Here is a 17,192-nt window from a genome sequence, read left to right as displayed (position 1 = left end):
GGCTAGACATGTTGTAGTTCTGCATTCGTGGAACCAAGTAGGCTTTAGTTCTGTTTTGGTCTGTGTCATTAATTTTGCTTTTATTTCATTTTTAAGGGAATGCAATTTTTTTTTTATGGTCTCCCAAAATGCATCCAAAGTTCTATTCCAGTTAAGTTAGGGAAATAGTACAGTTAAATAGAACTGAATACAGCTAAAGGGAATTTGAAAGGAATTGAATAGTGTTTTTGTATAAAAAAATCTGTATGGTTAGTCTTTGGTTTTTCATCCTAGCTCCTCATGAGATCCATATATTTTGGAGAAATGAAGGAACAGGGAATGTATTGTCCTAAGACACTTGGGAGTTTTATTTTTCTTCACTTCTTCTGTCCAAACCTACATCTTCTAATATGTGAAAAGCAAACCATCCTTGAATAATATGAGTTTAGAATATGTAGCATTGAAGCCTTCAATTAGTTTCTGTCTTTTGAGCTACTGCAAGTTTTAGTAAGAATAAACAAATAAAATGAATTTGAAAAAGCACTAATTGCGTTTTCAAGCATTTCATTTCAAGCACTGCATTCAAGCATTTCAATTACTGCTATCTTTAGAATTAATTTAAGGTTTTTTTCTTTGAAAGTATCTTTGAAACTTCAGTCACAGACTTCAAATTTAATTTGAGTTTTAATCTTCATAGATTGTATTCCGATATTTTTATTCAAATAAAATAGAGGCACTGAAATTAGTGGATCTCTCTGAGTGAAGCATGAGTGACTTAACATGGGTAAAGGGATTAGTTTTATAACTGTTGAGATCATGAGGGTACATCATACAGATCTATATATAACATGAGACAATTTAAGGAATCTTACTGTAAAATTCCTGTGTGCTGAACACCTGTTTTGTTCATATTTAAAAAAAAAAACTTAGAAGTGGCTAAAATTTATTTTCCAAAACTTTGAAAATACTGTAAGAAAATTTGAAAATACTGTAAGAAAAAGAAAATGGCAAGTTAGTCTGAAGAAGACAAACTCACCAATGGCATTTTAAAAAAATAACTCAGCTGATTAGTCAAGGATATTTTTTTATTTTCTGCGCCTGTTTATAGAATAATTTAGATGCTATAACTATAATTACATTATATGGTTCACAAATTTATGATATGACCTATCTTATCATGTGACATTGATGGTGCACAAAATGACATGCAATGGATTGTTTTGCATTGAGAAGTCACAAGAGATACCCCAAATATTTATAGTCCTTTCTATCTGTGCTCTCCATGACATTCTTGACATGCTACACATTCTTTTTTCGCTTAAATTGGCTCTTTACTACAAAGGATTTACAAAATATTACAGAGAAGACACATTACGCTGTATCTTACTTGTGTGTACTTACCCTGTTCTCCCCAGATCTTGCCATAGAAAACTTTGATGTAGTCCAGTGTTTTGTTATTAAATTATCAAAAGGCTTTTCAAATTGTCAAACATTTACATGTAAACTTATTTATAGATAGACTTAACAGTATTAATCCTGCAACAATTGTTTTTTTTTAAATCAAGCAAATGGCGTTTTGTGATTTTGTTCCCTAAGGGGTTTACCACTTTCATGAGGCAGAAATATCTAGATATTTATGAATCCCTCTTCAAAATATATCACTACACTAGAGAAATATTATTTTTGGTCAGTTATGATGTGAGAAATGGCCATGGAAAGATCAAGAGACTTCTGTCACATTACAAAGGAAGGTCAACCGTACACTAAACTTGGAAAGTTTAAGCAAATCTCCTGGCTGCCCAAACCATTAGATTCTTTTATAGCTATCCAGGGAAACATATATTGACACATAGAGGGACTAGCAGATATCATATCTGTAAGAGCTGAAGTGAGGTTAGAAGGATGTATATCACTGTATACTTGGATGCTATCTTGACCACGGCTAGTTGCTACCTAAATTTCTCTTGCAATGCAACAAAAGTAATTTTACAGGCACAATAAATTTAATGGGTGGTTTTATTCTTAGAGTTGGTCATTTTATTTTCTTTTTCATAAAAAAGGAATAAAGTGAAGTAATGAACTTTCCTACTAACAAGGACTATGGGGCTTTGTGAAATCACCGAAAGCCCCACCTGCTCATTTATGATGAGTAAACACTCTGAATTTTCTTCAGGATTATATGGATGAGTATGAAGAACGCAGAGGGAAAGGAAGCTTTCCTGCTATGATCACTCCAGCTTATCAAAATGCCAAGAAAGCAAATGAATTGGCAAGTGATGTAAGTATGAAACCTGAATCAATACAATTCATAAACAATTAAAAACAGCAGTTTGTCAGAGCAGTGCCTGGGAGGAGAATGCTAAAATTACACTCGAGAAGTAAACAACAATGACATTTCACTGCATTGCTGGGAACTGGATGGCTCAGGGGATTAATAATATCCATTAATAGAAGGGGACACAGCTCCAACTTGCATGAGGGAGGAGATGGATGTAGCAACTAATGGGGATCCCTACTGTTAGGTTAACCCTCCTGGCAAATCTGCACCTGTATTATTAATGAAACCTTCAACTGCCTTAATCATCCTGTGGACCACTGTGGTATTCCCAGTAGTGAATAAATGGAGGATGAATGAGCTGAACTGGTTTTGATATTTTGATGTATCATGCCTCTAGCGCAAAGCAAGTGATATGGAGGAAAAGATTCCATAGTGTACAACACTGTCACTTCACAAGACTGAGCTTATTTCTAGGCTGGGGTTTTTAAGTTTTGGGTGGTAAGGTAAAGAATTGGCAAAAGAAGTGGTGATGTGTGATTCTTGTATGCGGCCCATTGATTAAAGAGCCTGAGTCCTGTTTGAGGAGACTGTTTCTAGTAGTGACAAAAAATGGGTCAGTCTGTAGGTCACTACCCTGTGGCTGCTATGATGGGTTCCTGTGAGTGACAACCTTTGTAGTGTGGACACCTGTCCCCCATGGGGCTGTGTGAGCTGATGGGCTCAGTCTGTTTCCTGAGGAGCTAACAGATGGTTGAGTCTTTCAGCTTGTACCAGCCTGGACTAGACACTAGCAGTAAACTAGAGTGAACGGATCAGTCATACTCTGTAGCTTGAGCTTGTGACTGAGAGAATACAAAAACTTGAAATCTTCTGTGGTCAGTCCTTATTTTGATGACAAACTCAGTGATCCCCTACTTAAACATGAAATATTTAACCTTTCCAGATAAACATGGCAGTTTCATAGGTTTTCAAAATGCTGAAGGTCAGCAGTTTCTTTATTAATTTGTAATACCTGGAGCGAGGAAAAGTGCTGTTTCGTGGCAGTAACCTTAAGACACTAGGGCACTTATGATCTTCAAGGTCCCTTCCAACTCTAACCATTCTATGATTATATATCAAGCTGCTTCATATCTTTAAGGCCTGAGAAACTGTGTGCAGACTTGGAAAATAAAGTAAAAACCACTTTTCACTTCTTGCACACTTCAAATAATTTGTTTCTTTTTAGATTACGAATCTGAATTTTTAAAGCAGTAACAGGAAATGAAGAATATAAGTATCTCCTTGTATGCAATAAATATTGAAATATATTCCCAATGGAATTTTTTTCTGGACAAAGTTTGGCAAAAGGCCAATATAGGTATTATGTCTCTTCACCCATCGTAGCTCAATGTTTTAAACACATGTTTTAGACACAAAAAAGATGTTTAAATTAAATTAACAGATCCCTTATTTCAATATTAATTTGGTAGAGAAATAGAATTGCCTTAAAACATTATAAATGCAAAAAGATATAGCTTTCTCAAAAAGCTGGTTTCTACAAAAGGAAAAGTTCGCAGAGCACTTGTTGACTATCTTTAATTCTCTGACTGGAAGTTTAAAATTAAAGTGCTGAGAATTTACTTCAATAATAGAAGAGCACACAAGTTCCAACCAGTCACTAGCCAAGAATCTGCTAGTTATCTATTCAGGCTACAATCAACAACCAGTGCTGTTCAATCTATGTAAAAAATGAATTTAAAAAAAAATGCTGTCTAGTGAAGTGGCTTGGCAGGGATTGTTAGGGCTGTGATTTTAGATGTGGTTTTTTTCAGGAAGTAACAACTTGCAGTGTTTCAATTTAGCAAGTTTTATTTGCTTATCAAACAAGAATAGGAAAAACCCTAACCCTACTCATGAAGCCAGTCTAAATAGCAATGGTGAAAATGTAGACATCTATTTTATAATTTTTCCTACTTCTTTTCAGATAAAATACAAGAAAGATCTTTCCAAGATGAAAGGTGCAGCTCACTTTCACTCCCTAACAGCTGAAGACAACTTAGTCCTTAAACAAGCACAAAGCGTTAACAAGCTTGTCAGTGAGGTAAGGGGTTGAATCAATCTGTGAACAAGTTTGAGAGCAGCTCATACAAACGTTTGTCTGATGGGTAAGGACTACAGATATAAAAAGCTGGTGTTCTTATTGCCCCCTATGTAACAAAAATGATCTGTGTGTAGCACAGTAACTGGAGAGAAAGGTGCAAGAGCAGATCTTCAGGTGCTGTTGTCTGGCACTTCCAGTGATCTGCACGAAAGTATGGGAAATTAACCCTAGTAGAGGAATTCTACTTCTGGACACATGAAGAATAGAAATTTAAAAAAATGACCCTGAATTGTGCTGTTGATGTGCTGTGAAGTTATAATCATAAATGCTTTAGGATGACTTGGGTGTGTACATTAGAGTGTTTCAAAGAAGGTTCTACTGATAGTTAAAATATAACACCAACAGAGCCAAAATTAGTACCGTTCTGTTAATGCAGGTTTCTGTTTTCTTCCATCACGTGAAAGACTGTGAGTTACTGATAATGCATTCTTCTTCTGCTTGGCAAGGGAAGATTGCTAGGGAATTCTCAGTAGATTCTGAATTATTAATTTATTTATAGTGTCACATCAGTTATAAAGCTATTAATAAATGTGAGTTTCTAGAGCTTCCCCATGGCAGTTTAAAAACTTATACTCTTGAGATGTCAAAGTATAAAACCTTCAATAATGAAAAACCCCTGGAAGTCGGACTGGAAGGGGCCTCCTGGGCGAGTGATTCCTGGCTCCCGCTGTTTCAGCACAGTATCTTAATCCTCCTCTTCTAATTTCTACCCTACATGTATTCCTGTCCACTTTATTACTATTGTGTTTTGTGCCAACATTGCCCTTAAGTTTAAAAAGTTCTTCTCCCTGCACGATTATGTTTCTGAGATGTTTACAAATGGCTATCATTTTCTCTGCCTTTGTTTACCTAGACTAAGCAAGCCAAATTCCTCTCATCTCTCACAGTCTTTCACTGCAGCTGTTACAGGCTGAGTGCATGTTCCTTAAACAGGAATAAGTGTAAGAGTACATAAGTTCTTGATGAGGTCTTGCTGGAACCTGGTACATAGCACGCACACTTCCCCGTGCCTGCTCAAAGGTCTCCTCTTGCTTCTGGCTTGGACTGCATTCACCTTTTTCATGGCTGCGTTACTTTGGCATCTCAGCATCTTATTGTGGTCAGCCTACATACGGACAGTTTTCTCTTTCTTAGCTTTTCCAGGTGATGAGCTCTTATAGCTGAAATTCTGATGACTACTCCCCACATATATTAACCCCTACATTGCTGAATTTAGTCCCATTTCTATTACCCCTTTAAATATCAGCCCCAACATTCCTACTTCAGAGCAAAAGTACTTAATGGAAATATTAAACCAATTCTGTATTTAAACTTACTCTGAAGAATTCTACTGGTAAACTTCCCCCTGTTCAGTCATTCCTGCTGAAAAACACCTGTTGCTTTTTCTGCTTTCATTTGCTTCACGCTCACCTTAAAATGCCTTCGTAGATCCTTGTTTTTGTTAATAATTTCCCCCATGGCACTGTCTCATGCATTTTGCTCAGGTCTGTATGGATGAAATTGATTGCGTTTCTTTTGCCTAAAAAATGAGAACTGAGTACATGAAAATCATCTTCATATTAATTTTCATCATATGCCATCTGATGAAAACCATGTATCAAACTCTCTGAACAGTGGGTCTGGCTAATAAAAAGTGTGTGGGAGAACTTGGCAGAGAAGGTTAAGGTTTTACCATATTTTTCACTTGTGCATTTTTATCACAAAGGTGGAGTACAAGAAGGATCTTGGAAACAACAGAGGCTATAGCATGAACTACTGTGATACTCCGCAATTCAAGAATGTGAGCAAGATCTCAAAATTCACCAGTGATGTAAGTTTTCAGTACGTTGTTTGTGGGTTGCTTAACCTGGTAGCTGCCAGAATTGCAAGTCATCTGTGTGTGTTTTTCAGATAAGCATGTGCTGGGAATTTGATTATAACTGATTTTAACTCATGTCTGTACAGCACCTGCCCTCATCTGTCCTGATGGATAGCTGGGGCTCATTTTGTATAGGATTATGAAAAGAACTATTATGATGTATGAAGGAGAGGTCACTTATGATGGACTGCTAATATGGACAAGTAGCTGTCAGCTGTTACTGTTACCTATGATAATTGTTATTTATCTCATTGTGTATATCCATTTCCTGACTGGGAAAATAGGCAGAAGATACTTTACCTGAGTTAATGTTAGAGGAACATGTTTACTGTGTGAACGTAATCAATATTAATAATTATATTGCTTGTATCTCATGATACTGAAGTATAATTTTGCTTTATACTGCTTGCTATCGTTCTCTGAAATCCAGGAGGAGTAAATCTTTTGCCACACAGATGAGATGATAGAATGGTTAATTTATCTTCTTGTCAAATTCCCTACTCTGGGCTTGGTGAAAGCCTCACCAAAACAGTCCAGTTTTGGTAGATGATTATGTGTTCATTTGTTAATGTACAAATAATGCTTCCCTGCAACTTCTTTCTAGTAGTTATTTCTGATGAAATAATATGCAGCAATAGAATGTGGAGGTATCTCCTGTATGTGGCATCCAGGTGATATGAAGAATATGTAAATGACATCTTTTAAAATGGGAAAATCGCAGAGGGTTTTAGTTTTTATTTTTTTTAAGCACCAAGATTTTTGTGGACTCATGAGTTTCTGTAGTGGGGAAACACTAGTAGACCACAGTTGTAATAATTTGTCTCACTGCTATAACCTATGGAAATCCATAGAAAAACTAAATATATTTTCTCTGAGTATTTTTGGGTTTTTTTTATACAGCTTAAATACAAAGAAACCTACCAGAACCAGATGAAAGGTCATTATGTAGGTATTGGCATGGACAAGCGAATGCTACATGCCATGAAAGTTGGCAGCCTGGCAAGCGATGTAAGTCATTTTTAATCACACTTGTATGGTTGTGCTTTCTTGTTTGTAAGTTTTTCCAGAATTAAGTTGATAGAAAACTTTAGATCATATTGTACTGGAGATCTGAAGGATAAATATGTTGAGAAGAGGGGAAATTCTGGGAACCCTTTTGTACTGATTTATAGCTCACTGTGTGGAAGAAGTTAAAATAAGCAAATTCAGTGATCTGGCAACATACTGAGCTCCTTCAGTTTTCTTTGAGATCAGTAGGATGCTGAAGGTTGCTTGCCACCACCCCCAGGGTCAGACCTTTGCTGAAAAAACAGTCTTTAATGAAGATTTCTAGATTCCAATTTAATTTACTGGGTTAGTCAAGAAGCTATTTTGTTACATACCATTCCTTCAAGTACATTATTTACAAATCTGTAAGAAGCTTGAGAACTAAGCAGAAAGATAAAAGAGATGTGTCATAGGTGGAAGTTAAGTTAATGCTCCCACTGTTGGCATTGGATTAATTGAGGAGCTGAAAAAGAATCAATTAGTGGCTAAACTATGCAAATAATTTCATTTTCTTTGTCACTCATGACATTGAACTTACTTTGTTTCCTGCATTTAATATTAATATTATTGTTTCTCCTTTCCTCTTGACTGATAATTATTCAAACAAATGACAGCTTAAAAAAAAAAAATTTTTTTTTTGTTCTCCCTGTGTTTCAGATAGCCTATAAATCTGACTACAAACATGACGGTGTTGACTACAATTACCCAGCTACTCTCACTCCTTCATATCAGACAACAAGGAAGTTGGTCCCTTTGAAAGATGTAAATAATTTTATGGGTTTTTTTTTTCTATGACTTGCATGGCTCATCATCTCTCTGTAGGAGAGATTGTGGTAGATTACTTGTGTCAAATGATGATTTAATCATGGGAGAAAACAGCTAGTGATAACAAAGTTAAAGCAAAAAAGTGCAGGGAGTCAGGACAGCTCAGAGGAATAGAAAGTGCTGCCACCTCCTGTCAAGGGGTTGAGTTCAGCACAGATTGTACGGTGATGTGGAATGAGTGAGTTCTGCCCCATCCCTAGTCTGTGCTGCAAAACATCTCACCATCCTGGGCAGCTTCAACAGCAGCATCAAGCACTGAAAGGACAGGGAGACTTAAACAGGCTTGTCATCCTTTGGGAATTCCCTGAAAATAGATGTTCACCTTTGAAGGGGAACTAATTGGCCACGTAACCTTCCTTATGCCTGTGGTCTGTGCAAGAGGTGCCCCCTGTGCTTGGGGTTGGGCTACTGATGGAACAATGTGAAGAAATTTGTGTACTGCTGTGGTTATATGTGCTCTGCAGCTAAATGAAGGACACCAGACTGTAGAGGATACCGTGCTTTCACCTTTCACAAGCGTTAGAGGCTTGATTGGTCTCATGTACCATTGGGAACTTAACCTGTGCTTTAGTTAGGAGCACAGTCACCAGGCATTATTTATAAAATCAACAGGAAGAGAGCAGCGCCTCTGCAGAGCATTTCTGACTACCTAAGATGTGTATAAGAGAGGCCATTAACATTATATGAAATTTATCTGGTCCTAAGTACCTCTTCCAAGAAAAAGATGGTAGCATGAAGAGGTAGAATTAAGAAACCTGATGTTTTTGAAAAAGTACTTGATATACTTTAAGGTGCACTATTGCCTCTTGAGCAGTAATTTCAGCTTTGTCTTTGAAAAAGCTTAAAAATGTAGTTCATTGTTTGATTGCTTACTGTGTGAGACCGTTGTATCCTTAAAGAGTTTGAAGTAAGCATAAATTCGTGTCCAAAATGTACAAATTAGTTCTACCCAAACATTTCAGCACTACCTGTGGCTCCATAATTCATAGTCAGCATCTGGTTTTGGAGCATGTAAATCAATTGGCCACAGAGACTCGGTTGCACTAGTCACAATCATCATCCAGTAGTTTTGAATCAGTCCCAGGGTTCGTCTGCTCACTGATAACCAACATCAACTCTCTAAGAATACAACTCTCTCACACGCTAAGTAATCACAAGTAGCAATAAATACCGAGTTTCAGTTAAAAAGAAATGATCCCTTTCTGTGGAAGTAAAATTCTCTCTGTAAAGAAGTAAATAAACTGTTTTAAATATCTTGATCGTTTTGGACTTGTGAGAGAATTCAAGCCTTTTTTCCCAGTTTTTCTCATTGTGGCAGAAAGAACAAAGTTTATATGAGGATACCTGAGGTAAGAAGGTCCACATTAAAATGATTTCAGTAACTCAAAGTCTCTAGAAATATATTCCACTTTACTGGGGAAAAAAAAAAGTATTCTTAAGAAACTAGTTTTAAACTGTGCAATATTTGCAAAGTGGTGATTAACTGCAGTTAGTACTAATTAAGGCCTATAGAGAATAATAGTTGCGTCCTGCAGTGTAGCACTGAGTCCTTTGGCAGCAGCAGGTTTGACAGAAAGCTTCTCCATGATTTTTTCATCTTGCATGATTTTGGGGTTTAATATATTTATTTTATAGCTTATTATTCCTGCTACCGTGATAATGTGTTAGGAATTTAGTGGGCTCCAATACTTTCAATGGCTGATCTTAAAATGACTTTTTTTTACTATAAATATATATTTTTCTTCTCTCATCACCCACACAAAACTCTTACCACACGGGGAAATTCTGTGATTAATTTAATTATTACACTAAAACTCAGTAAAACCAAAGTGTAAGAGAGTTCCTTTGGTCTGCAGAGCATTACAATGGGCAGACCTCTTAATGGACAGTTACAGTGTTCCTTTATAGAGACAGTCTGATAAAGATAAAAATATTCTGAGTGATGGTTAAGGATATCAGTTTTGCAGGAATGCTTTGGGGACAAGCTGAAATTGCAACTTTTTAAGAATTTATGGTTTTGAGGGGACGGAGTTATAAGTGAAGTTAATTTTCAAAGTGGAATAAAAACTGTGACCTCAGACTAGGAAATTTTCAGAGCATTAACTCAGATCTCATCCAAGAGACCCTGGCGTTTTTCCTCACCTCTATTTATTATGGTTTAAGTAATGATTTATCCAGTGTATTAGCTAACAAAACTTTGTCTACTCAGTCTCTCATTTTCCAGTCTGAATATTTCTTCCTTTATTAAATCTTTTTTTTTAATTTTATTTTAAATTAGGTAAACTACAGGCAAAGCATAGACAAGGTGAAGTACAGCTCTGTTGCTAGCACTCCGCAAATTGCTCAAGCCAAAATAAATGCGCAGCAGCTCAGTGATGTAAGTTTTGTCATCAGCCATCATTGTTTATTAGAATTATGAGATAATTTTATTTCATAGCATTTGTAGCACTTCACTGTTTTTATTGTTGATCGTTCATCACCAGATTTACAACCAAAACAAGAATACAAATTGAATGAAATCACTTCCAAAAATGTGAAAAGCATACCAGTAGATTTAACATTTTCCTCATTGTGAAGAGTTGTATTAGTGTGCTTTTTTAGGGATTTGTCTTCTGTGTATTTATTAATGCATGTTTTGTTAATCAGGTATTTTCTACTTTTAGACAGTCAGTAACTGTTCTATTACAGAATAATTATTCTACTTCCTAGCACCTAGGTAAAAGTCATAATTGCCTTATTGCCCTTGTATTTATGTCAGCCATAGCTGTGAGTGTATCTGTAACATATGGCACTAATAGCCTGAAATTCAACAGCGGTCAATCTGTGTAACGGTCATATTTTTAATGATATAAAATAACTGGGTTTCTTGTTGACTTTTTCAATATATGGCAGTCGAACTACCGAGCCCAGTATGAGAAGACAAAAACAAATTACACTCTACCGCAGGACGTACCTCAGTTAGTCAAGGCAAAAGCCAATGCTGAGTTATACAGTGAGGTAAGCCAAGTGATGTGGAAATATTGGTATTCATATTAATAGACAGAAATTAATGTAAAGATGCTGACACCACTTCTGAAATCATTTGGCATTTATTATCGGTCTTTACAGAACAAGGTATGGTAAACAGAATAGGTAGGGATACAATCTCAAGTATGGTGAAACTGCTAGACTTTTCTTTTAAGACCTTTTCAGATGATTTGAATTTGTTTAGTAAATCAGTGTTCGCTTCACAAAATTAACTGCTTCTGAGGTGGTAGTTGTATGAAGAACCAACATTTGCACAGTTCTAATAACTCATGTCCCACTGAAGTCAATGGAAAGAAACACAGTGACTTCAGTGAGCTTGGATCAAGCCCACTGTTGTTGCCATTCATAATTCATGACAATAGGTAGTGATTTACGTAGACACCTGGGTGTGAAAATCAAGCATTTGCAGGAAAAGTTTAATTTTTATTTAATTTTTTAAAGTACTTTTCAAGCTTCCATTCTTGTAGATAGTTTTGGAGGAAAAAAGCCCAACAGGACAAATAAATGCAAACCCAGAAAAAACCTTCAGACTTACTACTGGTGTGACTGTTATTTTTAAGCGAGCTTCATAAATTTTCAGTGTTTTGAGTTGGCATTACTGCAAGTTTTTCCTGGCATATTCATACCTGTGTTCTTCCTCTAAGTTTCATTTGAATTACGTTGGTGGAGTATTGTGAAGCAATACTCTTTGTTGCTATAATGTGTAGGGCTGCATACTCATTGTTAGATACTGGTAAAATATAACCACACGAAAAGCCAAATACAGAAATCGTGGCTTCCTGGGTACTTCATTAGGTGCATGCATAGTATGCATGAAGGCATACTTGATCCTGCTCTAACAGAATTTCAAGTGGAACCTTAAAAAAGAGCTTAAACAACTAGTACTTTAACTTCCATTAACTTTCAGAAGTTAAGCTTATGATTCTCATGCATTTCATCTGCATTTGTCATATCGTGTGGCTCATGAGTGTGCTTTTGAAGCAAATCTCCTGATCATAAGGGTTGCTTCACTGAGCTTTGCTTCACATTATGGGGTGGTCTGAGAGCACATGAGCTGGATTCCTTTTGAAAGAAACCAAACTGAAAGATGCTCTCCAGCAGCTCACATAAAGAACTGCAGCTACAAATAGGCATTCAGTGCATGGGACCTGACTAGCTGTAGTTTGACAGGGGGAGGAAGAAAAATCCTGAAACGAGTAGTGTGATGTCTGATTCTGAGCACCAGCTGTTCCGCCCTATAGATCAGCTCCTATTGATCTACAGTATTTGCGTATGCAGACATAACCACAGTTACTTCTGAAAAACCTTCCCTCCCCCACGCCTGTTTAAAACTGAAAGCTATTGGTGCATGTTCGGGGATTTAAAGTGCCTGTAAACGCCAAGAATAAAATTCTTGACTCAATTAGCTCAAAACGATAATGAACCGTGACTTAAAAAGGTTCCAGTTTGGGGACTGAGCATATGTATACTTCTGTTTTGCTCTTAGTTATTTTTGTGTTCATTTGAAGATCTTGTGTGTTTATGTGTTAGTGACATGTTGCTGTCTTTTCTTTCTCAGATTAAGTACAAAGAAGGCTGGGAGAAGAGTAAGGGCCGGAGCTTTGAAATGAAACTTGATTCTCTGCCTTTACTTGCTGCCAAAGCTTCAAGGGATCTTGCCAGTGATGTATGTTGTATTTAATTACCTAGGAATTATTCTTTATATAAGTTGCTGTAGCACAGGGAAATAAAGTTTAGCTCACTTCATCTGGATTTTTAAGTCCTGCGTTTGGCTGTTCATCTTTCTCAATGGCTGATGAGCAATTGGAAACTTTCTCAGACTCTGCTATGAATTTTTACTCTCTGAAAATTATTTTTTTTTAAATACAAGTGTACAGAAGGAAGCAAAATTTGCAAAATATCAATGGCTCAATCCTCCCATAGTAAAATTCAGTGGTTTGAATTGTTTATAGCCTCAAAAAGGCTGTTATCATCCACTGCAAGTAGAATGCATATTTCTTTAGTCTGCTTCTTTAACATAAACACATGTGTAGAAAAAAATTTTCAAATGAACTCTTTTTAAACGAATTATCTCATGATTCTTAACCTGTGGAGAGGCAGGAAGGAAACTTTTCCAGCAGCTGGAAACTGTTCAGCCATGAAGGTGATTCCGAAATCCCACCTCATTAAAAAAACGAAATCTTGAATTCCTTGCTTGGATTTTACATGATGGATTTCTTATCTTTGGCTTTAAGAGCAAGATAATTTAGCTAATCAGAACACTTTAAGTTTATAAGCATATCCCCTCAGAGAAACAAGCCTTAAAGAATGAGGTTAAAGACAACATAAATGAAGTCAACCTGGTATACCTTTGGAAATTTCTGAGAAAATCTGGGAAATCTGAAGTGAGAAAGTGAGAATCAGACTAAGACCTTGTAAATTTTGACCATCCAAATTGCTGGTGAAAAATATATTGCTTATCTCGTGGGTAACTGGAAATGTTCTTTGACTTAAACTATTTTTTTTTCACAGATTAAATATAAAGAAGAATATGAAAAAACAAAAGGAAAAGCAATTGGAACCAAAGATTCAAGACTTTTGCACTCTCTGCAGGTAGCCAAGATGAGTAGTGAGGTAAATTATTTCTTTCTTTTACTCAAAAGGTGTTTTTCATAATTATTAATCTTTCAGCAACAATATGTGATCTACCACTGTTACTGCTTTCACTTGAAGAAATTCTTGGAAGCATTTAACAAAAATTGGTTAATCTGCAGTGATTGCACAGTATTTTTGTTCTCATACAGAATTTTGTGTTGACGGTCCTTATTTTGGGGCAGGAAAATAACATCCTATTAGAACCCCAATATAAACACTTCTTCATAAAACTTTCAAGCAGATAAAAGTATGTCAAAAGTAAGATGTACTGTAATAGAGAAGAGTCTCTAGAGTCTGCAAAACTCATCCTTCCATCTATTTTGTTCATCCCTCATAGGAACTAATTTCTACATGTGGTTTTTGCCTAATCTGCATAAGGACCCAAACAAGAGTGGAGATTGAAGATAGTTTTGGCTTTACAATACACTGATACAGACAACTTATTTTCATTCCTTCTATTTCTAGATCGCGTATAAAAAGGGTTTTGAGGAGAGTAAGACCCATTTCCATCTGCCTATGGATATGGTAAACCTGAGACATGCTAAGAAGGCCCAGGCGCTTGCTAGTGACCTAGATTATAGAAAGAGACTCCATGAATACACAGTGGTTCCAGAAGATATGAAGACCAAATGGGCAAAGAAGGCCTATGGTCTTCAGAGTGATGTAAGATAATATATACTCAGCTTAACTGTTACAAGTAGTATCAGTGTTTATAGACTTCTTGAGTTTTACATTATTTCTTATTTTATATGGACGCTGTTTGATTTGCACTAAGACTTTTTAAAATGTCTTTGAAACTGGAAGGTGTGCACATGTTCACATGCAAACATCGTGCCTCTGTTCCCCATGCCAATAAATGTCATTTTGCTCTACAGCTTCGATACAGGGCAGATCTGACATGGATGAAAGGAGCTGGATGTATCACAGAAGGAAGTCTTAATATACAACAAGCCAAAAAGGCAGGAGATTTGGTCAGTGAGGTAAGCAAAGTGCTCAGGCTTCTACCTGTTTTTATTCAAAGGCTTATGCACGCTTACTCCACTACATTATGTGGAATAGGTAAGGAATTCCAAATACAGAAAATCCTGGGTTAGAGGTTAAGAGTACGTGTTCCCATTATATGATTATTGATTTCTGTCAAGTTTTTGGAGCAAAGTCCCTATAATTGTGCAGCCATCTCTTTTCACTCACCTGCCCATTTTGCAGACTACCATTGAAAGGAATCAAATTCCTATGATACATGCTACATGAAGCGCATAGAGTTTTAAGGAACAGTGCTGAAAAATTACGTATTTGTTAGCCATGTTTGGAAATTTCTTTGGTCTTCAGCAAATAAGGGCTGTGACTTTACTGGCAACTTCAACTTGTGCTGGTTTTCATTGCTTTCCCTTGATTAATTCATGGCTTCACACTGCCATTAACCTTATGGAAGTACACTTCCTTAGCTGCTTAGCTATGGTTGGGTTGTCTCACTAGTGCTAGGAAAACTAGAGGGCAGAGAGAAGAATAAATTAGGGGAAGTTTTGACATGAAGGATAAAATCCCACTTAGTGCTGGAGGAAGGAACAGAAGCCAGCTAGTTACTGGAGATCACACTCTCTGATACTTTGGGTCTCTGACATCCTCTCATTGCTCCTGCAAGGGGAGAAAATACATCTTAGAAACAAAAGAAGAGCAGCTACTCTCAGATCCAGTGTCTTGCTAGAGATAGACTGACATCCGCTGCTGTGGTATGCTGTAGTAATAATCACTTCCACAAATATTTAATCCATAATGATCTGCCTCTTCATTGCAGTGCTGTGTGAGGCCAAGAGATGTCTGACAGTCACTTAAACTGGCGACTGGTGGATATTATTTTAGAGATCTCTATTGCCATACAGATCCTGGCATTTTGTCATTTCTTTGCAGAATGTCACTACATTGTGTTCCATGCAATGTGACAAAACATGCTGTTTCTAATCTGCCTCCCTCCCTTCCAGGTTCCTAAAATAAAGCGATGAGCACCTCTTTGAAGTGCTGCATGCTTGTTTAACTTCTATTTTGTGTTTCCCTAGCAGAGGCAGTGTAAACTGATCTGTTCACCCATCAGTTCAAACAGAAGGATTTCTCCCCTGAAATGCTAGATAATGAAAAAATGCATTTACACCCTTGCTAGGTGGAATGCCCTGCTTCATGGTTGAACTATTAGAATAAGAATTTGACTAAAGTATACAAGAAGTGTTTGCTTGGTCTCCCCTGTCATCCTGTGGTCTTGAAATAGGGTGCTGCATTTCCTTGTACTGTCTCAAAGATAGAAAGAGTTGCTTAACTTGCTTTTAAATAAGTGATGCAAAAGGCTCAGGCAGAGACATTAATTCAAAACAGGCCTGATCCAAAGCCTGAGGAAGTCAACGAAAGTTTTCTGTTCACTTTGGTGTGTGTTGGATGTAAAACAAAAAGTAAGATGGAATAAAAGTAAGGGCAGTCTGAGTTTCCAAACTAGAAATGTTAGACTCTATGCAGATTTGTCAGTTCAAATAGATTTTATAGTAGTACTGTAGCAGAGGATGAATGGAGCACAATGTTTTTTCCTACATCCAAGACTTGAGCCTTGTGGAGGACTCTCATAGCTGTTGCTCCCAGGAAGGCTTGACTGCAGTGTCTATGCTGAGCTCTGCTTTGAAAAGAACTGGGAGATGACGGTGAAGGTTTTGAGTTTAAGTTACTTTCAGGACACTGAAATTGCCTGCTGTAATTTAATTGATAATTGAGAAATAGCTTAATAATTTAAAATTATCTCAGTAACATATGTTCAGTGATTTGAAAAACATGTGTAAGTGCTTGAGAAGTTTCATGTGAGAAAATGAGATAGTGATATTGACTGTGTAGCTCATGAGCTCTTGACTTAAGTTACACCCAGCTTGTGAAGGACACTCACTGGTTGGTGTGCAACCTAGATCTTGTAAGATGTGTAGCTAGTACATCTGGCACCAAAGAGTATTCATGCTTGCAGTGTCAGCAACGATGCATTTGGCATACTGTTGCACTACCCGCCTTGCCACTGGGGTCCTCCCAGCAGAAAATACGAGCACTGGGTAGTATTTGGAAACTTATTTTGTTGGTACCTGTGCTAAAACTGTCTGGGGAATTTACAAGGTACTTTGGGCTCTATTAGTCATGTACTTTTTCAAAGCACTACATTTTTTGGGGAAGGTAAATATTGTAGAATCTTTTGTGTAACCTGCTTTAATTTGATGTAGAAAAAATACAGACAGAAGGCTGATGCTCTGAAGTTCACCAGTGTGGCTGACAGTTCTCAGATCAAGCACGCCAAGAAGAGCCAGGAACTGCAAAGTGACGTGAGTCTTTGATTGAATTTTTCTCTGTGCAAGTAGCTTACTCATAATGTGGTGATTCCTGAGATA

The 17,192-nt window shown here is 36.9% G+C and overlaps 1 protein-coding gene across 4 annotated transcripts in view; it reads left to right on the top strand.

The window, feature by feature from the left end:
• NRAP (nebulin related anchoring protein) overlaps nucleotides 1-17,192 on the top strand; it is a 53,065-nt gene that overhangs the window by 10,062 nt on the left and 25,811 nt on the right. For 2 of the 4 annotated variants that reach the window (XM_074590865.1, XM_074590866.1), the window contains exons 10-21: nucleotides 2,153-2,257; nucleotides 4,221-4,337; nucleotides 6,103-6,207; nucleotides 7,156-7,263; nucleotides 7,960-8,064; nucleotides 10,406-10,504; nucleotides 11,020-11,124; nucleotides 12,713-12,820; nucleotides 13,666-13,767; nucleotides 14,254-14,451; nucleotides 14,664-14,768; nucleotides 17,028-17,126. In XM_074590865.1, the coding sequence (XP_074446966.1) occupies nucleotides 2,153-2,257; nucleotides 4,221-4,337; nucleotides 6,103-6,207; nucleotides 7,156-7,263; nucleotides 7,960-8,064; nucleotides 10,406-10,504; nucleotides 11,020-11,124; nucleotides 12,713-12,820; nucleotides 13,666-13,767; nucleotides 14,254-14,451; nucleotides 14,664-14,768; nucleotides 17,028-17,126 (1,356 nt within the window). The remainder of the gene's footprint in view (nucleotides 1-2,152; nucleotides 2,258-4,220; nucleotides 4,338-6,102; nucleotides 6,208-7,155; nucleotides 7,264-7,959; nucleotides 8,065-10,405; nucleotides 10,505-11,019; nucleotides 11,125-12,712; nucleotides 12,821-13,665; nucleotides 13,768-14,253; nucleotides 14,452-14,663; nucleotides 14,769-17,027; nucleotides 17,127-17,192) is intronic. The other 2 variants (XM_074590867.1, XM_074590868.1) reach the window with 1 other exon arrangement.

Source organism: Larus michahellis, chromosome 6 (assembly GCF_964199755.1).
Source record: "Larus michahellis chromosome 6, bLarMic1.1, whole genome shotgun sequence".
In the NCBI taxonomy this organism is placed as follows: domain Eukaryota; kingdom Metazoa; phylum Chordata; class Aves; order Charadriiformes; family Laridae; genus Larus; species Larus michahellis.
This window is presented reverse-complemented; position numbering and strand designations above follow the sequence as displayed.